The sequence below is a fragment of the Sinohyriopsis cumingii genome, chromosome 3 (genome assembly GCF_028554795.1).
Source record: "Sinohyriopsis cumingii isolate HCF-2022 chromosome 3, ASM2855479v2, whole genome shotgun sequence".
In the NCBI taxonomy this organism is placed as follows: domain Eukaryota; kingdom Metazoa; phylum Mollusca; class Bivalvia; order Unionida; family Unionidae; genus Sinohyriopsis; species Sinohyriopsis cumingii.
In genome coordinates this window covers 142,308,293-142,331,144 of record NC_142963.1, presented here as the reverse complement: position 1 = coordinate 142,331,144, position 22,852 = coordinate 142,308,293, and the positions used below count along the sequence as shown (strand labels likewise).

Here is a 22,852-nt window from a genome sequence, read left to right as displayed (position 1 = left end):
ACATTTATTTTATGTAGAATAATTTAAACATTTCTAATGTTTTATTGCTGTAAACATTCCATTTACTCTGGATTTAAAATCGACCAGGAGTACATTGCTCATATAACTACTGCATTTACTTCCTAAAGCTGCTTTATTATACATTTTTCAAAGGTGACTGTTTTGTTGGTGCTTGTGTCGGATTATACTGGTAGCTGTATATTGCAATATATTAACGTCTTCAATTACAAATTATTTGGATTGAAATGTGATACAAATAGCTTAGTTTGAAATTCACCAATTTCCTTTCCTTTCCCACTAACATCCCGTTAGCTGTTTTCTATTATAATCAGAAGATAAACAGAGTGTATACAGGTTTGTATGACCCTGATTGGTTGAAAGTGAAAAGTAAGAATTAGTATAAAAAAGAACGCTTTCAATGCTTATCCAATCTATAACTAAACAACGTTTGGAACACTCATAACTGAAATAAGCAGCTCACTCATTAAGTGTTGAATGGAAAGCATGTGTTTGAAACACATGTAGATTAAATAATTCCACGGTTTGTATGGTCCTCTCCAACTGAAGCTTGTACCAAGGATGAGTCCACATTATGTGATATAGATCTTCTTCGCTAGCCACGGCTCTGATGTGATAGCCCTGTATACACCTTGCCGTATCGAGCCGATATTTCTGTGCTTCCGGCCTGTGAATTTCATTGGATGAGGCGGTAAGCCACCGCATCCAATCAAAATTAATTTGTTCAGATTTGAACAGTGTTTCAGCATCATCGAGAAAAGAGGAGCACACAACTTGAATGGACTGATAAAGTAGGAATTTTCCACTGCAGGTCAATGTTTGCACAAATATTTTTCACACAAAATAGACCTGCAACGGCTTCCCTCTGGTACGTAATCATACTTTCGATGCTAAACTTTCAAAGTATCCGTTTTAGGTCAGTTGCCCTCCACCATTTTAGTCCAATATACAATGCACAATGCTATTGGCTAGTTGGCATTACATACTATCTCATGCCACATTACATTACATCTCATGAATTCAAGTAGATGTCGCTGGGACAAACATCAATATATCTGTTCGATCCGCCAAGGTCTAAACAGGATTATCATATCAGAACCTTGGCTAGTGACGATGGATATAAGTTTGATCATAATTATTTAGAAAGCAAAAGTTAATGAATATGATGGTGTTTCCGTAAGTTTGCTATGGGCTTTGAATTAGTACAGTTAGTCATATCGAGAACAACAATCTTGCAACAATTCTACATATGTATATACAATTACGATACTTTATATGCAAAGTTCTTGTTCCATTGTGAATAAAACGTAACATTGCCACTCTTGTCTATTTTAGAAGCAAACTGAACACTTGGCATAACGGTTAGCACATCTCTGAAAACACCTGGTATCTTGGTACATTAAACACAAGGTATAACGGTTGACTCATCATAAAATACCTGGTATCTTGGCATATTGATGTGATGTGATGTGATTTGAATTTTTAACGTAGCTTTAACAATTTTTCAGTCATATCGCTACGATGTCTGCAATGTGGCAGTTTATAGTGATGTCTAGCACTGGGGCATCATGCCGCAGACATGTAGCATGATGTCCCACCCAGTCACATTATCCTGACACCGGGCCGACCAGTCCTAACACTAACCTCTTAATGCTGAGCGCCAAGCGAGGCAGCTGTTAGTACCGTTTTTGTAAGTCTTTGGTATGACTTGGCCGGGGATCGAACCCACGACCTCCCGCATCCGAGGCGGACGCTCTAACCACTAGGCCACCGCAGCGGTTTGGCATATTGAACACTTGGTATAACGGTTGGCTCATCTTTCAAAACACCTGGTATCTTGGCATATTAAGCACTTGGTATAACGGTTGACTCATCTTTCAAAACACCTGGTATCTTGGTATATTAAATACTTGGTATAACGGTTGGCTCGTCTTTCAAAATACCTGGTATCTTGGCATATTTAGCACTTGGTATACCGATTGACACATCCTTCAAAACACCTGGTATCTTGACATATTAAACACAAGGTATAACGGTTGACTCATCTTTCAAAACACCTGGTATCTTGGTATATTAAACACATGGTATAACGGTTGGGCCACATCAACACTGACCACAATGGAATCGAACAAATGTAGGACAATATAATATAATATGAATAATATTTATAATCTCAGCCCTTTGTTTTCTACATCCTTCGTATATTTAAGTTATATCTAACTAAATTGAACTTTGTTTTGACTTACACATGTTGATGCATTATAATCAGTTGCATATTGCAGTGATATTTCCTCCGTATGGAATAAAACTCGTTAACTTTGACTCTCAGCTAACGGGTCAAAATCTTTTCCAAGTGTTAGTTTAGATACATGTATGCGGTATATCCTGTAGTAATTCAATGTTATATTTAGTATAAAGTTAAAAGCATTGATAACGTACGTATCGTTTACCTTGATCTTAATAGGTAAATTCACCATAAAATGGCACACATAGTCTATTCATATCTCTCTACTGGTCTGAATTATCTGAAATAATGACAGTAGTTAACACTGTGTTGGTCCAATATTGATTTTTACTAACAGTCACAAGAGATATACTGAAACAAATCTTTTAGGTTCCAGTCCTAAGGGGAAAGTCTTCATGACAGATCAAACACAGACATAGTCATAGACACACAGAGAAGTGGGTAAGTCAGTGAAAAGCTTCGCTATACTTATTGTGTTTCATGTTTATCATAAAGAAGGAATTAGGAAAATTAGTGGATTTCTTTATTATTCTTTTCTTCGGTCCATGTGTACATGTATGTATGTTTGGATCATTTAGTTTGAATCTCAGGGAATATACTATCTAAAACGTCATGGATGTTTAATTTATGTGGGGTTTTCCGACATAACTTCTATGTAAATATAAAAGTTGAATTAAAAAGTTCACATCCATTGAGGTATGAAGAGATAACCCAGCCCCACCCACCCACCCCTCACACACACATTCTCTCTCTCTCTCTTTCACAAACAGACATACTTTACACACACACACACACACACACACACACACACACAGGACACAAGCGGTATGTTTTAATCTTCCTTGTTACAACTCATCTAACTTTTCATGCTAATAATATGTTTATGTAATAGTAGTATACACCGTATATTTCCTTGACAACGCACCAGTTTGTTTCCACTTTTGTTTCTTTTTGTTTTCAAAACTAACCCTCTAGCCACCACACGAAACAAAATAGTAATTTAAAAACCATCATGACACAACTATCCATCAGTTTGTTCTTAGTCTTGGACCAACATGATCATTTAACATAAAATTGTATTTTATAAATCAAGAAGCAAAGAAATAAATAACCAACTGTTAGGTTACTAAGACTGCTTTTCGGGGTTAGGGTTGGGGTATATTATAACTTATGTACCAATTCAGCAAATACGCAATAAACTTTATACATTTTTTTTAAAAATGTCTGAATATAACGCCATTTCATGCATATATCAAAAAGATTAAAAAGATGCAGTGGTCTATATGCGTCATGCAATAATGTCATGATATTATAAATTCATTTGTGTGACATTGGTTTTCTAAGATGACGTCAGCATCAGAAGGGATGAAAAAAATAGAAATAGAGATAGAATGAGGCCGGTGTAATAAAATTGGGGTTTTAGGCACATTATTCATTGCAAGAAGGAATCGAATCCGTGTCACGAGTAAGGAAATATGTACAATAACTATCATGGATCAGCGCCGTAACCCACATGAGTAGCTTTAAAATGATGCTTTCTAGCTCAGCAATGAATTAGCATATTTTCATTTTCAACAATTAACATCCTATCGTTCATCAGGAGAAGACAAAATAATTATTAAAACAAGACACCTTCTAGATCCCCACAAACACCACAAAATTGCTTAGACAGCATTGTTTATAGCTCAGCAAGAGAATACCTTCTTTTTCATTAGTCAAAATTAAACCAAAAAATTAACAAATGCATATACATCTCTGAAACTGAGACCAAATCTTAAAGCGTGCCGACCAAAGGTGATCTGACACCAGGAGTCAAATAGTTTTGTAGAGAATACTAAGTTTATAAACCTCACATCTTTTTCACCGAATTACTCTGCGCACGTTGTGTGTTGCCCAAGTTCGCGTCAGGGTATATTTACAAAACCCATATATTATCATCCAGTGGCAAATATATCAACATATAATTAACAAAATATAAATGACAATCATTAGTAATAGCCAGATGAACTCTAAAAATTGGATATTCGTACTTACATCCATTGAGATAATCTTTTATTTGACCCTCTATGCTAGAAGGATTAATGAATTTATTTATTTTTAAATGTCTATCATTGTTTTACATTTTGAAATGTATGACATTTAAGAATGGATATAACAAAAATACGGCACAGCTAGATGAGAAGATCAATGAATCATGTATCATGTCAGCAAAGAATTGAAATCAACAGAGGCAAACAAGGAAGTATAAATATCAAGTTGAATCAATAGAAAGAAACAAGAACGTTCAAAACCCAACTGAGATGAATACAGGTAAGCTAAACATAGACACGGATAAGCCAGACATAGGTGACATAATTTACTAAACTAAATTTCGTAAAAGTTTTTAACCGACCTAATCATAGTATATTAATTTATGATGATATAGTATAATGCATATAAAAAATAACTTTGAGTCATTTAACAGATTTAAATTACGTATGTTTTTTAAAGATTTCAATCTTTGCAAACGGAACTAAATCCAATTGGTATTATGATGAAAGAAATATCAAAATCAGAATATAATTGCTATCGAATGTGTAAACCCTGTAAGATGATATTACAGTTTTTTAGTTCATATCCTACTAATTCAAGAGATGTAGCTAAATGGTTCAATACAAATTTTCAGTTCACATTTCATGAAATAAATAAAGATAATACGGGCAATAAGCGTATCATGAACTGTAATCAAATATAGATTAACACTTATTAAATGTCACAGACCATATGGATATAATCGCGAATTTTACATTCAAATAAAAAATATGCATTCTATTTTAGCGATGATGTTGTTTTAATTCAGGGGAATTTAAACTATATATATATATATATATATATATATATATATATATATATATATATATATATATATATATATATATATATATATGTGTGTGTGTGTGTGTGTGTGTGTGTGTGTCTTATCGCGGGTTCTACGGTACAGAGGTATTCGATGTGTCCGGTATTTCTGGCATAGCTTCACCTACCATGTACTGATCTAATATAAACTATGATCATCAGTTCTGCATCACCAGCTGACTTCGCGAAATTTGTGAGGATTGCTGGCCATTACACTATTTTAAAAATACTTCCATGAATAGCATAGTTTTCAAACATTTACATATCCCGTGTTCTGAAATAAAATCAATAATATCTTCAAGGTCTACTAGAGTTTAATACACATTATTTCTCACCCATGATACAGAGAAATCTAGCTGTTTTGCTAACCTTACTTTCCTTATCTCAGTCTAGTCATCTCAGACCAGTCGTCTCAGCCAAGGTGTCCACGCTCTCAGAACTACTTTTAAAAAAAGAAACCCTTGTTGTCTTCTGCTCTGCCTGACGTAGTTGTACTAAAATCAGACAACAACAACAACAACAACAACAAATATATAACAAAAACATAGTAACTTAAGTTAAATCCATCTTTGAGAACACACCATACAAAAACATTTCGAGAGAGACAAAGAGAAACGCATATGATGTCTAGCTTTTTGGTATTATGCTTGTTCGTTCTACACAGCATGGTCAATTTTATCCTATTTGCAGACCAAGCTCAGTACTTTTTCAAATCAGCGTCATTAAATGTAGTAAAAGCGACCTAACTAGTTTTAAATACTTCGTGTGAAACAAATTATTTACTGATAGCTACATTTAATGACGCTGACCTGAAAATGACTGTGCTACAGATAGGATAAAATTCTTAATGCTGCGTGAAATGAGCAAAATAACAGAAAATATTGATCCATGCACATAGACTTATAGACTTATACACTTCATAGCCTCCCAGCTCTCTTAACAACTACGGAAAACTTAGTAACAGCCATAAAAGTGTTATATAAAACATGCTTTATTCTAATTTTCTTAAGCATCGCCATTGTGCCCCGGTTGAATCAAAAATATACCTACACTATTTAATGACAAATAATGCACTTACCAGCCAGAAGGAATCATTCATCCGTCAACACATTAATCCATAAGCACAGTTCACTGTAGCACTTGCCATATTTCCAGGACAGAAAAATAAATCTTCAAAGAATCCGTGAACTTGAAAGTTTAGCACATGATTATCCGCTAGAGTCCGTTTTTGGAGGGTCTATTAAACACAGGGGTAATTTTACAATCAATATTAAGGACAACACAAGTATGTCACACACAGTTTCACCTCCTCCAAAGAAAAGAATAGTTATATACGATAGTGACACAGATCTCTAATTACCCATGAATAATCTAAAGAAAGATGTTACTCTTCGTTACATCTTGTACTAAGTATGAACTTATGAAAATACAACACAGTTTCTTGTAATAAATATTAATTATTTATTGTCAATTTCATATAATATCCATATATTAAATGTGATAATACCTCATTATTATGCGACGTTTTATGTTGTTATTGTTCTTCGCTCACGCGTATGACTGTGTACTTCGGACGCAACGGTCACACCACAGCCCTCATTAACATATTTATATTAATGCGCAGCATGTAAACATTGGACGTGAACACTAGTGCAGAATTCTTTTTACTTTAAAGGAAAATATTGGGTGAGAAAAATAATCTACGTTGGGGTTTGGACCGAGACAAGGAAATCCCAGTCGCGGGTTTATATTATATGTCTCCCCACTCGGGCAAGCCTCGTGGGGAGACAAATAATATAAACCCTTGACTAGGATTTCCTTGTCTCGGCCCAAACCCCAACATAGATTCTATATATATAAGAATGTTGATTTTTCGCTAAATAACTCAGAAATCTGCATTAAAAATGCATATTTTAACTCACAGAGAAGAAAATGAAGATAATGTGAGCGTTTAACGATGTTTTACGGAAAAGGCTTCAGAAATATTCGTATACTTCCGGTGATAATAGGATTTCCGGAAGTAAAGTACTGTCGGGAAGTCCCTCAAGTTTAGCGTATGTGGTGATGGCTGAATTTAGTGATGATTCAAGCGAATTTACAGCAAATTTATCATGAACTCTTATAACGTAATAATGAATCTTAAGAAAATTCTGCTCGCTGAGGTTAGACAGTACCAATTTAAGCCCGATCGAGACGAAAACGTAGACGAAGACCCTAAAGGGGACATGGTATAATGAAGCTGAGTAGCGCTTGAGCTATTCATTCTGATAATTATTATTATCATTGTGGCAATTATTATTATTATTCTTTCGTTAATGTTATTTCAATTTCATAATGAAAAGAGAAGGGCACGAATTTGGGCGAAACTTGGATGTCTTTAGAGCAGATTGTCATGTGGGCGTGGTTTCTCAGTAACTATTAGTGTTAAAAGTTAAACACTTAAGACTCAGTCGGTGACAGGTATAGAAATAAATACTTTATTAACTTTATGATACGTTTGTCCTATTAAACCGTGATGAAATGCGGATCCCGAATGTACTTTGGGTTTGATTGTTTAAATATCCTCCACAGATAGTAAAATTGAAGAATTTTATTAAAAAGAAAAAGTAATCATAGACCTGGTATATCGAGATGTTCAGCAAGCATGTATTTTCTCTGGCTCTAGGTGTATAATACTAGTGGTATAGGAAGTATACATATTTATGCCGAAACAAATCTTGAGAATAATACGTTGTTGTTGTTGTAGAGTTTAACGCCATTTTTCAGCACACCATAAGATAGCTATACATGGCGGCCAGTATTAATGGTGGAGGAAGAACCCGGGAAAACACACGGAAAGAACCACCGACCCACGCGAAGTTACTGGCAAGCTTTCTCACATACCCACATTGGCCGAATCTGGAGAATAATAATAAAATAATAATAATAATAATACATAATAATAATAATAATACATTGCTGATTATTGTTATGTTATTGTGGTACAAAAGGAAGAACAAAAGTCTAACCATGCATCACATATACATATATATCATACTTTAACATGCAATAACTTCTCATAAATTTTACCCACAAGTTTGCTATCTACCACAATAATGAATGATGGAGTGTATTTACCATGTATATTGGTGTACCTGTGGAAATTTCAGCAGTAAATAAATAGTCGAGAAGTGTAGATGCTGTAAAGAGATTTTTATCTTGAATAAGACTGAGGAGGTCAAGTTGGATTGTATCATTGATCATCCAAGATTTCATACAGTTTGCTTGGATGAATATGTCCTGGAAGCAGCATACTGTGCCTACATTCATCAATATGGAAATTGCAGGGAAATCCTGTCCAAGCACATGAACACTTGTAGGCAAAATATTCTTACAGTAGTTATGGTGCCACTATCAGGGTCAAAATTGGGACAGGTGCTTGCTTTATACGCATGTGGAAATTATGCTCAAAATTCCTTTTAATAAAATCCTTCCTTTATGAACAAAATGTATCAGTACTTTACTTGAGTGTGGAAGTTTTACCCGAACATTTCATTTCGATAATACATCGTGCTAAAATCATTTCTCCATTATCTTGGGAATTCTCATTAAAAATTCTTTAATCCTCTATAATTTCATTTCTTGAACAGATTCCATACTATGCCATTAAAACATATTGCCGTCTGTTCATGTTCACATTTGACTCATTTAGTTTCCTAACACTGGTTGTAGTAAAAATCTAATTATATGCTAAAGGCCTTGCCTCTGAAAGCATGAAATAAGTAACAGAAAACCAGGATACATGAAATAACATAACTTTATTCAAGTTTAAAAATTTGCTGTATATTCGATTTTCAGTCATAATAGATACATGACAACATAGAGGTGACAATAACTGTCTATCTACTGATTACAGCTTCCTGACCACTTCCCTCAGCACTGCCATCAATTATTCAACATAGTCTGAAAAAAAAAATTGTTACCCCAGTAATTCAAGAAACTGAAAAAAAGTCTTCCACTGCCTATGTTCATACTGACAATATACCAAAGATAATTAATGTAATTGGAAACAAGACTTAATTAGTATTCAACTTAACATACATATAAATCATAGTTGAATGAATGAATGAATGAATAATAATAATAATAATAATAATAATAATAATAATTTGTGTTGCGATATATAATTCTGAGTATGTGCTACAAAAAAAGAATCTGTGTTAGCTTTGTTTTGATTGAAATCTTTCAAGTTCGAGATGCTTTTCTTTAGTTTCTCCCTTCTGTGTGTGTGTCTGTGTGTGTATATAGGGTCTGGGAGGAGGGGGTTGACCGTATTCCTAGTGATATGTTCACTCCAACTCTAATATAACTTTAAACATAGAACTGTTATATTACTATATGTGCTTATGTACAAGTTTTATTAAATGGTATCATTCAGTGTAGTACAAATTGCAATATCTACATACCCTTGGCTACATGTTACACATCATAATAGTGTGTGGCTCTCATATTCTCTCTGATCCATTTATGTATCTGAATATGCCTGTCTGTAATAATAGTGTCCACCTCCACACTGTGGTTCTGTATCTGAACATGCCTGTCTGTAATAATAGTGTCCACCTCCACACTGTGGTTCTGTATCTGAACATGTCTGTCTGTAATAATAGTGTCCACCTCCACACTGTGGTTCTGTATCTGAACATGTCTGTAATAATAGTGTCCACCTCCACACTGTGGTTCTGTATCTGAACATGCCTGTCTGTAATAATAGTGTCCACCTCCACACTGTGGTTCTGTATCTGAACATGTCTGTCTGTAATAATAGTGTCCACCTCCACACTGTGGTTCTGTATCTGAACATGCCTGTCTGTAATAATAGTGTCCATCTCCACACTGTGGTTCTGTATCTGGACATGTCTGTCTGTAATAATAGTGTCCACCTCCACACTGTGGTTCTGTATCTGGACATGCCTGTCTGTAATAATAGTGTCCACCTCCACACTGTGGTTCTGTATCTGAACATGTCTGTCTGAAATAATAGTGTCCACCTCCACACTGTGGTTCTGTATCTGAACATGCCTGTCTGTAATAATAGTGTCCACCTCCACACTGGTTCTGTATCTGGACATGCCTGTATGTAATAATAGTGTCCACCTCCACACTGTGGTTCTGTATCTGAACATGTCTGTCTGTAATAATAGTGTCCACCTCCACACTGTGGTTCTGTATCTGAACATGTCTGTCTGTAATAATAGTGTCCACCTCCACACTGTGGTTCTGTATCTGAACATGCCTGTCTGTAATAATAGTGTCCACCTCCACACTGGTTCTGTATCTGGACATGCCTGTATGTAATAATAGTGTCCACCTCCACACTGTGGTTCTGTATCTGAACATGTCTGTCTGTAATAATAGTGTCCACCTCCACACTGTGGTTCTGTATCTGAACATGTCTGTCTGTAATAATAGTGTCCATCTCCACACTGTGGTTCTGTATCTGAACATGTCTGTCTGTAATAATAGTGTCCATCTCCACACTGTGGTTCTGTATCTGAACACATGTCTGTCTGTAATAATAGTGTCCACCTCCACACTGTGGTTCTGCATCTGAACATGTCTGTAATAATAGTGTCCACCTTCACACTGTGGTACTGCAGTTTTTTTACGGCTCTAGAAAGTCCCTCTTTCTCCATGTCATAACTACTCTTCACTTCACTGATCTCAAGAAAAGAGAAAAATAAATATGTTCAGCAAAATTAACAATACTTCTATTTCTTGAAATGTGATGTCATCTGTACGTAGCTTAAATGTGTTTACCAACATTTTAAAAATGGACTTATGCATAAGTAACATTGAGAAAGTAAGCTCATTGTCTTGCACGAGTGTCATGTATGAATGCTGACAAGTACATGAAAGTTTGCAATGCCTTTGCTCCCTCTCTTTACTTGCTGGACATTTACTTCACAACCTGTGTAGTAAGTGAAATTTTAGACGTGTATTCTGATCATGGTCGTTTTCACACAGATGAGGATTTCTCGTGAATAGGTGTATCAATTAAAGTGTATCATTGCTATATAATAACAAGTTCACAAGTGCATGATCTACCGAGTCAAACACTTACATAATCATTCTGAGCTTAGTTAATATAATGTTATATGCTTTGTTTGATTGTTTGTTTTTTCATAAGTATCCTATTAGTCTGACATTGAATAGTAATACTGCATGATGGTGTATCTAGTCCCTGTAATAAGAGTATGAAAAATGTGTTTCATGCCTTTGCAGTAGATATGGTAGTCACACATGAAGTCTTTTGCATGTCTGAATAATAACTGACAATTGCACCAAATCATTTTGCTTGCTTTTACAACTAAGGGTTGATAATAAAGTTTGACATATTGCCACTACATTGTAGCTTTTGTGCAAAAATAATTACATAACTTAATTATTGACCCATATGCTGATACAGTTTGTGAGGCCTTAGGAATCCATATCAACTATGAAGCTATACAAACCATGTAAACAGGGAATGAATGGAAAGTTCACTGTGACATAAAAATGTGTCACAGGATATGTCACACCATCTACTGTCTTCGATTCTCTTTAGTGCATTATCTTTAGGGTGCTGGTTCTTAAAATTCTCATTCAGTACCTATATAGCAGCATTCGAAGGTAAAATCTTTACACTGACTGCATTAGTATTCACACTCACAAGCAATGGGTTGTGGGTTTGACTCTGACCTAGACCGTCTTCCATTAACACAGTTGTGTATATTCTGGCACACAAGATAATTTACTCCCAGTGCCTCAACATAAAGTGGTAATTAGCCTTTACAATTAAACACAATCAATGCATCAAGTATTCACAACATTTTTGCTTTAGCAGAGAACTTTGTTAAGTCATTATTATTATTGTTGAACAGGCATGAAATAAGCATGGGCATGGAAAATATTTTTTCAGGGTGGGGGATAATAATGGGGGAGTAACAAAAACCAAAATTCAAGGGTCATTCACACACACACGCTCGTTATGGTAAACCAGGATTCATTTTGGGGGATAGGGGTGCGGTTATTATGGTTTGCAAACATCTTCCAACTAAAATCGCCCTCTCTCATTTATCGTTCTTTTGCAAGGTATATTTGTGGCGAGTGGTAAGGGCTGACAACCAATAATATAGCAATATAAAGATGTATAAATATTTTACTTTCGCTAGCTCTAGCTTCTGTACAAGCTTCTCTCAGTCTACATGTTGTTAGCCCTGCCGTAAAACTTGATTTTTTCTGATCTGGTGTTCACGGATTCAGTTATCTGGCGAGAAAACACGCTTGCTACTGCATTTGGCAGGAGTCGTCTGATGGTCGTAATACCAAGTGACTCTAATTTTATAGACGGTATCGAAATCGCCGTCTCTCAAATGGTCACTGCAGACTATCTCGCCTATCACTGGTTGGATAACGCACGGTACCATCTACTGAATGCAACTGGCAACGAAAGTAGCAATTTACAGTTTTCTACAGCACGTCTTTTCCGCTTTGTCTTACGGCAATTGCCGAGCGCGAAATCGGCTAGGAGTGTTTTTTCGTGTGCGATGAAAAAATCGATGTTTTTTGGTCATTATTTTCATTACTAACTAGGTAATTGACATAATACCTTTAAAAATCACATATAGAAGATTAAATTGATCATATAAACGAAAGTTGCGTGAGCACACTAGTACACCTTTAAAATCGACATAACTGTAGCAAATTGGTTAACCATTTTGTGGTCTGATCAAGTCCAATAGTGTTATGCTAGATTCAGATCACACGATTACCATTCTACGGGTTTCGCCCCTCCGGCTTACTTTGCACGCTTTTCCGCCCTTCCTGTTCTCTGCCCACCATGACAATTTAGCCCCTATGTGCGCGTTGTCCCTAGTTCACTTTAAATTTAGACCTAACACACGCGAGAATCCACGTGATTCAGTCATGGTGGGTAAAGTCTCGTCCAGATGAAATGTCCGCAATGTGGGCCAGTGGGGACAAACACGGCCTTTACTGCTGTGGTTGTAGAAAGGACAAACTAAAATCGTGCAGAGAGTTATTTACAGCAGCAGAGAGGGCGAACAGACCAAAGAATTCCGACAAAAAAAATAAAACCTTGACGGAAATCTAATCCGCAGAAAGGTTCTAATTTTTACAAATAAACGCTTCCTTGAGATGTTTTATTTCTGTAATGGCCGATTATATTAATAAAACCTTAGTTCGAAATAGTAGCTGAAAAATAAAGTACTCTACGTGTTTATTTATTTTTTGTTTATTTTTTTGACGACCAACATTGGTAGACGCCCTCTCTGCTACTATTAATTAAAAAATTGTTATATTAAAAATAATGGTACATCCAGAATCTCATACTGCAAGAATAGCACGAGAACGATTAGAAGCAATTAAAAAATTTCTTCCTGCCAGAGACTCATTCAGAAAAAATCTACAAGCGCAACAAGAAGCACAAGTTGAGTATGAAGAGGACACTAAAAAACTGTTTAAACCCGTCACTGCAGCTACTGAAAAAGTTACAACTGTCATCAAAGAAGATCTTCTTCCGGTATCAAAACAAACAGCAGAACAAACTGAAAAAATAGCAAGAAGAACTAAACAGACAAAGAAGATATTACGAGATCTTCCAACTGATATAGCTGCGGCTCAACCTCCACCTGCTGGTGAGGAAATACTTGAAAGTATTGGAAAACTTTATACTGAAGTCGCCGATGTGCAAAAAGAACATGCACCTGAACCTAAACCAGTATACAATTAATTGCAAGATTCAAAGAAGGGGTTGTTGAAGAAATTAGAAATACTGAAAGAGAAAAATTACCCGAAAAAATATTAGATTATATATCTGACAAATCTGGTATTTTAAACCCCCTTATGAAGAAACAAAAAATGATGATCTTATTAAATGGATATATCGTGTATATGCAAACAAAAAACAGGTTAAAGGTGATGATTTAGAATACAACACTCTTCATAAAGAAGTAGAAACACTTCATAGAGAGAAAACAAGACAACAAAAACAAGAAGAACTCTCCCAGTATCAGCTTCCTCCACCTCTGCAACGAAGAGAACAAGAACATTCTTATTCACCGATGATGTCGAAAATTAAAGAAATATTGGGAATGACACCACCTAAAAAATCAAAAGAAAAAGAAAAAGAAGTATGGGGGAGTGGTCTGGGAAATAATTTTATTTGTCCTGATAATATCATTAATGACGTATCACGGTTATAAGTTCTCATAGGGGGAAAACGTGCCGGAAATAATTCACCAGAAATAATTAATGAAGCAGTTGATATTTGTCGACGATTATTTCAAGGCGGTATTATGGATATCGGCGTTCACCGAGAGCTTATCGATGAACTTGTTGATGACTAGTTGTTAGATAAATAACAAATAAAATAAGATGATCATACATAATAATCATCGTAAACCTGTACAGGTCAGAGCGGTAAAGATGGACTTGGTGATGTTATTCAGGGATTATTCACAAGGATAGCTCCAAAAGCAGCACCTGTTGAAAAACAATTATCGATGAAAGCTATTGATATTGTTCGTGAAAAAGCTCCTGGTGCAATTGTTAATGTTGCTGGTAGGGCGTTCTCGGCAATCAGGGAAAGACTAGCACGATTAATGCGACGAAAACGACAACCATCAGTGAAACTAGCAAGTACTGCAGTGATGCCCGTTGACGTAAGTAAAATGATAAATCAGGCTGCAAATCAAAAACTAGCAGAATTATCTGAAGAAGCAGAAAGAAATATAACATCAAATTTAATAGCAGGAAGCGGTCTTCGTCGACGATGATTTAGATCATCATTTGGAAAAATGGTAATTATAATAAAAATGTTCAAGCGCGAATCCGACGTAGCATTTGATATGGAAGCACCTGTCCTTAAGTATGAATCGGTACGTGTTATCAATTTTATTCCTATGACGCAAGACAACCAAATCAGCGGGGGAGAATCGAATTACAGGTTCAGGATACAAGTAGATATTTCTTGCCCGCTGAGGCGTTTATTGAAGTAGAAGGTAGACTTGTAACGAATGTTGTAGCTAATACGCCATATGGTATCAATGCACGTGTTGGTTTTGTCAACAACGGGATTATGGCGTTGTTTGATAGCGCCACATACATGATTGATGGAAAAAATATTGAATCAGTTCAGAAGGATGTCGATGTAGCTACAACAATAATTGGTCTAGCGAGATATTCTGATGATTACACAAGATCAGCCGGTCCAACAATGATGTTTGCTAAGGATATTACTGACCACGCTGATCATATCAGGTATGCTAAAATACGAACACCACGAAATACTGCAGTTGATCCACAACCAGTTGCTGATGGTCCTGAAAACGCAGACAGACCAGCTGCTGATTTTGATATTGTACGAGGTGATAGCGAGACTTACAACTTAGGGTTTGCAACACGTCGAGCGGTGTTGTCAGGAGATAATATAAATTTCTCATGTGCAATTCCACTGTCTCACATCTTTGGATTTTGCAGAAATGTTAGAAAGGTCATCTTTGGAGCTAAACACACAGTTGTGCTCGTAGGAAAAGGTGATGATAATGATGCAGTCTGGCGAGGTGATGGTGTTGCTGATGGTAAAGTAAATATATCAAAACTTTCATTGTGGATGCCAGTAATGACTCCATCTATTACTGAGGAACAAAAATTACTCTCTTTTATGGATCAAGGCGGTAAATCATTGCTATCATGGTTAACAGTAACCACAGATGCTGTTCAAAGTAATGTTAATGGTTTATTCACATGGAATATAGCATCACAGCAAGGTGTGTCTGCGCCACGACATATTTTTATTGCTCTGCAAAATAATAATCGGACGAATAGTCAAGAACATTCACATATGATATTTGACAACCTTGGAGTTAATGAAGTTTCCTTGCGGATAAATGGACATCAAGAACCAGCTGAAGATATATTGTTAAATTTTGATCAAAATCACGTAGATAGTGTATATCATCGTGTAATGTCATTCATGAGACGTGATCAAAATATAGATACTGGTTTGCAAATATCACAACTAGATTTTACAACAATTTATTATTTTTCATTGGAACATCTTGATTTGTCCAAACAGTCTGTCGTTGATATACACTTTCGAGCTCGTGTTACTAACCCGCCAGGTGGTGGTGCCTTCTACAGAGCAATCGCGGTCATACTCAGCGATAAAGCCATGTTACTTGAAGGTGGTAGTGGTCGAATGAGAGTCGTTGATGCACCAATGGAAAATCTTTGATCATGTTATTTAGAAAAATATATTTATATAAAAATGTCGTATGGTCATGTTAATGTTACTCTGACTCCTGGTCAGGTCAAAAAGCTTCAATCAAAAACCGCCAACAAATGTGGAACTAAAATATCATTTAAACGAGATCAGATTGGTGGTGGTCCAAACAAATTATCGTTGACAAATAATCAGATTAAATATTTCAATAAAGCCCTAGAATCAAAAACCGGAGTTCAATTCCATCTTTCTCCGAGCGCCATCAATGACATGGTTAAAACCGGTGGTATATTTCCACTTCTTGCGGCTATTCCAGCGTTAATAGCTGCTGCTGCTCCAGCCGTAGCAAAAGCAGCCGCATTAGGTGCTGTTGGAACAGCTGCTGCAATGGCTCTAAAGAAAGCAACAGGAAAAGGAAACGAAAAAAGGGAAGCGGCCTAAGATTACCGGGATCTCGTTGGGGAAGAGCTCTAAGGCTTTCACGTTAGATACTCCAGCATCAAATTTTGATTTACTTGATGTTGCAAAAAAATTAAATATAAAAGCCTTTAGAGGTGTTTTTATGCGAGATCAATTGCCGGACCGACCAAACAAACTCGAAACAGGTATTATTAATCTAGACTCGAATTCAGGACCCGGTACTCATTGGGTATCATACGCGGTTAATCCACGTGGAATCGTTTATTTTGATTCATAGGTGTTAGCTCCACCTGTTGAATTTATCAAGTATGTCGAACCACTTCACGCGCAGGTTTGGTATTCAAGGCTACCCACACAAACAATGACAGATCCGCCAATATGTGGCTGTGAGGCAATTAATGTACTTAACGCTATATTAAAATCATCCAAACCGCCACATAGAGTCGTGCATGATTATACAAGCAACCGCTTCGTTGTGCGTAAAGCGTTTTAAACAGATCTTTAGATCTTAGATCTTATATAATTGTTGATATTTACGGAAGATCTTCTTCAACCAGTAAGAAAAAAAACGGCGACGTTGATCTGTCAAAGTACGCGACTAAAGATGAACTCGCTGATATCATGACTCTTGCTGGAGTTGACCCAGATGAGGTTGTTATTTTTCAGGATCGATACGGAAAACTAAAAACGAGCAACATCAGATGGAATGATATAGTTCGACGAGTACTCGGTGGAGTTACGGATAATATCCCTTTATTTACTGACAGCGGCAAAATCAGGGATTCAAGTATATCGTTTACAACCATCAGAGGTGAAATTGCAAGAAGCGTTGCTAATCGCGTGAAAAACACCGGCGACACAATGACGGGTGAACTCAGCATGAACGGAAATAAAATAGTAGTTTTAAGAGATCCAACATCCGACGAAGAAGCAGCAACAAAAAAATACGTCGACGTCAACTATGACACCGTAGATGGTAAATTATCCACGTTGCAGGCCGAGTATGACGTTCACGTAGGCGCGTTTGCAAGACTTCGAAGAAACTTTCAAAAAACCGATGAATCCATAGATAAGTTCTTTGGAACTCCTCCCGTCATCGACATAAAACTCGTTGATATCAAAACTAACCTAGACACGATCAAAGGAACACAGCAAGACATCGTAGCGGGGATTCCTGAGGTCGTTAATAAAACCAATTTGATTAAAATTCTAGCCGGAATAACTACTGGGCATATCACAAACATCGTATACACAGTATCATCGGGATTCGCAACATGGTCACAGCAAAATAAAACTATCAAATATACCGCAACAGTCACTGGCGTGTACAGGTTGTCTGTGTTTAGTGCTGAAAAATTTGAAATATTTACAACGTATCCATGGCGTCATTCAACGGATAAGTTTTCCGGGGTTGTATCAGTTATATTAAATAGCGGAAGCGAAGAAATATTTATTCTGGAAGCAGCTGATAAGAAATTAACCGCAACATCTTACTGGTGGTGTTTGGAATTTGTAGCTGAAACACCTCAATTGGTTACTGCATAAAAATATATGGACGGTGCACAATACAGGTATGATCAAGCGCGTGAATGGCAGGCAGCATTAAAAGATCGAGTCGAACAGTATACAGTGAAAGTAAAGAAATATCGACGACGATTAGTTATCGTTGATGTGATTGTTTATTCAGTATCCGCTGCTGTTGCTGGAACCGGTGTTATATTATCAGCGGTGACAATGATGTCACCAGTGGCCGTAACTATTTGTATTTCAGCAGCAACAACGATTGCAGGTGTGCTCAATATCATCGCAAAAAAAATATGTACTTGCACGAATGAAAAATTATCCGATTACATAATACAACTACACACAACGACGGTAGCATACTCGAAATTGTCCTTGTTGTTATCAGCGAGTCTCAGTGATGGAATTATATCTGATTTTGAGTTTTCAATGATGACTAAAATATATGACGAGGGTATCGGTATTAAAGATACAGGTACTAATAATGACAGAATTACTTCAGCAGATCGTGACTAATACAACTCCGTCAAAGATAACGATGATCTCGGTAAGTTCAACTAATCCTGAATTTAGTATTAACTTTCCTACTGCAATTCCAATAAAGGAAATAGCACTAGCTCAATTACGGGTGTATTACAGCTGGCCAAATATCAGATCAAAATCATTTAATGGTACACCAGCAAATAATTCGCTTGTATTTGCTAACAAGAACAAACCAGATGGTACTCCTGACTGTATAAATGTTGGAATACCCACTGGTAGTTATGAGATTGAAGAGATCAATGAGGAATTTCAACGTAGAATAAAATCAATAACCGGAAAAGAAGCAAAAATATCGATTAATGTTCATGAGCCGACGCTGTCCTCGACGGTTGAAATAAACTCGCCTGATTATGTCGTTGATATTTATCAGTCCACGATAAGATCCGTGCTAGGTTGGCCGGATGTTCCCCAGGTGTATGAAGGACCACCAGAACCAACTCGGGCTGATTTTACGTCAACAAAAAGTTCTCATCATAATATTAAAATGAATTATACAAGTTTTTGGTGGAACATAGAAAAACGAGTATGGGATAAACGGGATCAATTTCGTGTCAATAATATTGGTGAGTACAATTGGCTTTTACACAACACTGATGGCGGTAATAACCTGTATAATTCATTTTACGATATAAATATCAATAATGTCATTATTATTATAAATTCAGATCACGAAGAACAACTGGTTAATTTACGTACTCTTTTTAATGAATATTTGTCCGATTTGACATCTACGCGAGAAGAAATTATTAAACGAGTAGAAATTTTAAATCATATAGCCGATGCTATTGAATATTTTCATAACAGAATCATAAGTTTGGTTTTTGAATCATCGGGCGATCATAGCAGAATTTTCGAAACTAAATACAAAATACCTGAAGCTGACATTGCAACGTTTAAGTTTCCTGATTATAATCCAGATAAATTAAGAAAATCTGTCAATGATGTCATTGATGAATATTTTCCTAAAATACTCGATGCATGGAGAAAACTAGCACCACTAGCAACTGTTCTCAGATATAATAATGATCCACATGGCGGCGGCAGGCATGTATCTCCAGGAATCGTTAATATAACCAGCACGATGGTGGTCAATCTGGTTTGTGACGTAGTCGATGGTAGCTATCAAATAGATCTCGGAAAATCAAATCAGGCTCAACAGGGATATATTTTATATACATTTACACCACAAGTATCCCCTGGAAGGTTAATCGTGCAAGAACCAACTAATCCTGTGTATCTGCGGTGTCACAATAATATGTTAACACGAATAAATTTTAAGCTCACAGATCACCTTAATCGCTTAATTGACATACGCGGAGAAGAGCTTGTAATAAAGCTGTGTGTGAAATCATAGATCTTTGATTTTAAAGATACAGTAAATATTATATAATGTACCAGCACGTGATGGTTTTTATACATGACAAAGAAGTACCCGAAAACGCTATCAGAACAGCGTTTTCACAACCTCCAAACATGGAGCAATTTAACGTTAATTTAGTTATTGATGAATACGGAAACGAGGATTTCTTATTAACACAAGAACAGTTAGATGAGCTCCGTCGAAAACATATTATCGAGATCATTTCTAGCAGAGATCAGATTCTAAATTATGCACACTCCTGTATTAAACTTGATCAACTTAAAAAAAATAATATTTCAGAATAAATAAATAAAAATATTTTTTATTATTGATACAAATCAATTAGTTTTGTAATTCTGATGGGGTGATTAGATCTTTGATCAGAAATATTTTATCATAGATCCTTGATCTTAATATTTTATTTTATTTTATTTTATCAGAAATTTTTTATTTTATTTTATTTTATCAGAAATATTTTATTTTATCAGAAATATTTCAACATTTTTAAGTCAATTTGTTATTTTTTTCAGCTATTTTAGTCGATTTGTCAAATTACAGTTTTTCCTCAGGTTAAACCTCGAGCGATTCTCTAATTGTTTCATCGATAAATCGTTAAAATCCTCATTTTTTTAGAAAAATTACCAGAAAAATTAACAAAAATCGCATGAAACCTCATTTTTTGAGCTAATTTTACTGATTTTTGACGATTTATCGATGAAACAATTAGAGAACCGCTCGAGGTTTGGCCCATCAAAATTACGAAATTGATTGGTTTGCATGATTCTGAGTACCAACTAGCCCATCAAAATTACGAAATTGATTGGTTTGCATGATTTTGAGTACCAAGTAGCCCATCAAAATTACGAAATTGATTGGTTTGCATGATTCTGAGTACCAACTAGCCCATCAATTTCAGAAAAAATATAATATTTCAGAATAAATATATAATATTTCAGAATAAATATATAATATTTCAGAATAGATATATAATATTTCAGAATAATTATATAATATTTCAGAAAAAAATAAAATATTTCAGAAAAAATAAAATATTTCAGAATAAATATAGAATATTTCAGAATAAATATATAATATTTCAAAATAAATATATAATATTTCAGAATAAATATATAATCTCAGAATAAATATAATCTCAGAATAATATTTCTGATCAAAGATCTACCCAGTTACCGAAACTTTCATTTTTATTTTCACCAGAATTATTTTGTGCTACTCTAGGTTACTCGCCGACATAATTTTTCTTAGGTATCTTATGCGGGTACTGATTGCTTTTTTCGTTTCGTACTCGTTGGATAATCCCGATCTGACCTTTTCTGCTGCAACAGAAAGAGGAATAAATTCATTTACTTGATCATCGCTCACCATAGCTAGTGACTGAAACATAGCTGCCTGAATTCGCTTTATGAACTTATATTGAGATGATAGAACATACTTAATTTCATTTTTAAGTCCTTCTAACGTTTCAAAATCAGATATTATTTTTTCAGGATTTAGTTCATCAGATATATTAATTCCATTTTCTTCTAGTTTTTTAATAGCAAAAATAATGTCTTTGATATTTTCATGGTTCATTATATAATATATAAATATTTAAGATAAAAAAAATTATCCCTATAGAACCCCTATCGAGTGTTTAGCGAGTTCGTCGGGATGTTTCAAGGACGGCACAACATATACAATGAATATATACAATGAAATGAGTATATACAATGGAATGGATATATACAATGAATGACGAGCCCATATCAAGTGTTTTAGCGAGCTCAGATTATATATACAATGAATGAATGACGGCACAACATATATTATGAAATGAACTTCTATTCGAGTGATTTAGCAAGTTCATTAAACATGAAATGAAATAAATACAATGAATGAATGAAATGAAATATATACAATGAATGAAATGAATGAATGAAATGGATATATACAATGAATGAAGGACAGTACAAACATACACGCCCAGCAGAACCCCCCCAGAACCCCCCCAAAAATCAGCCCGTAGGTGATACAAAACATGTATCAATCACCAGTTGATATGTGGTTGGAGAGTTCTGCTGAGCGGGGGGATTTTGCGGTACCCCGCAATTATTATAAAAATCGCAATTATGCGTAAACCACCGACCAGTTGTCAGCCATGGGGATTCGATCCTGGACCGCGAGCGTCACAGTCCAATTGAGCTATCGAATCTTCTTACAAACATATGTTTTAGAAATTAATATATAGCTAATAATCATTGAAAAGGAACTAATTTCAAATATTTTTGCTCAAAATACAATTCTGACTTCAAGAAATACATTTATACAGTATATTTTCACCAAACAAGTTACATTTATAAAGCTGGATTAAGGAATTTCCTATTTACAATACCGCTTATGATCCACGCCATCTATGATAGAACAATCCAGTCCAGATCATCTAACTGCTAGATTTTTCCATCCTCTCTATAACATAACTGCTAGATTTTTCCATCCTCTCTATAACTGTTCAGTGGAGAAATATATATTACGAGATTTCCCACTCGTAAATCTGTATCTGTGAAGAACATGGTCAAAGGGAGTATTT

General features: G+C 35.5%; 1 protein-coding gene across 1 annotated transcript; it reads right to left on the bottom strand.

Annotated features, from left to right (window-relative positions):
• Window positions 1-8,936: 8,936 nt before the first annotated feature.
• LOC149803983 (uncharacterized) lies at window positions 8,937-12,699 on the bottom strand. The gene is made up of 2 exons (XM_089951469.1): window positions 9,604-12,699; window positions 8,937-9,100 (listed from the first exon to the last, which is right to left on the bottom strand). The coding sequence occupies exon 1, from the start codon at window positions 10,742-10,744 to the stop codon at window positions 9,617-9,619; it is 1,128 nt and encodes a 375-aa protein (XP_089807595.1). The 5' UTR covers window positions 10,745-12,699; the 3' UTR covers window positions 8,937-9,100; window positions 9,604-9,616.
• Between the last annotated feature and the right edge of the window lie 10,153 nt (window positions 12,700-22,852).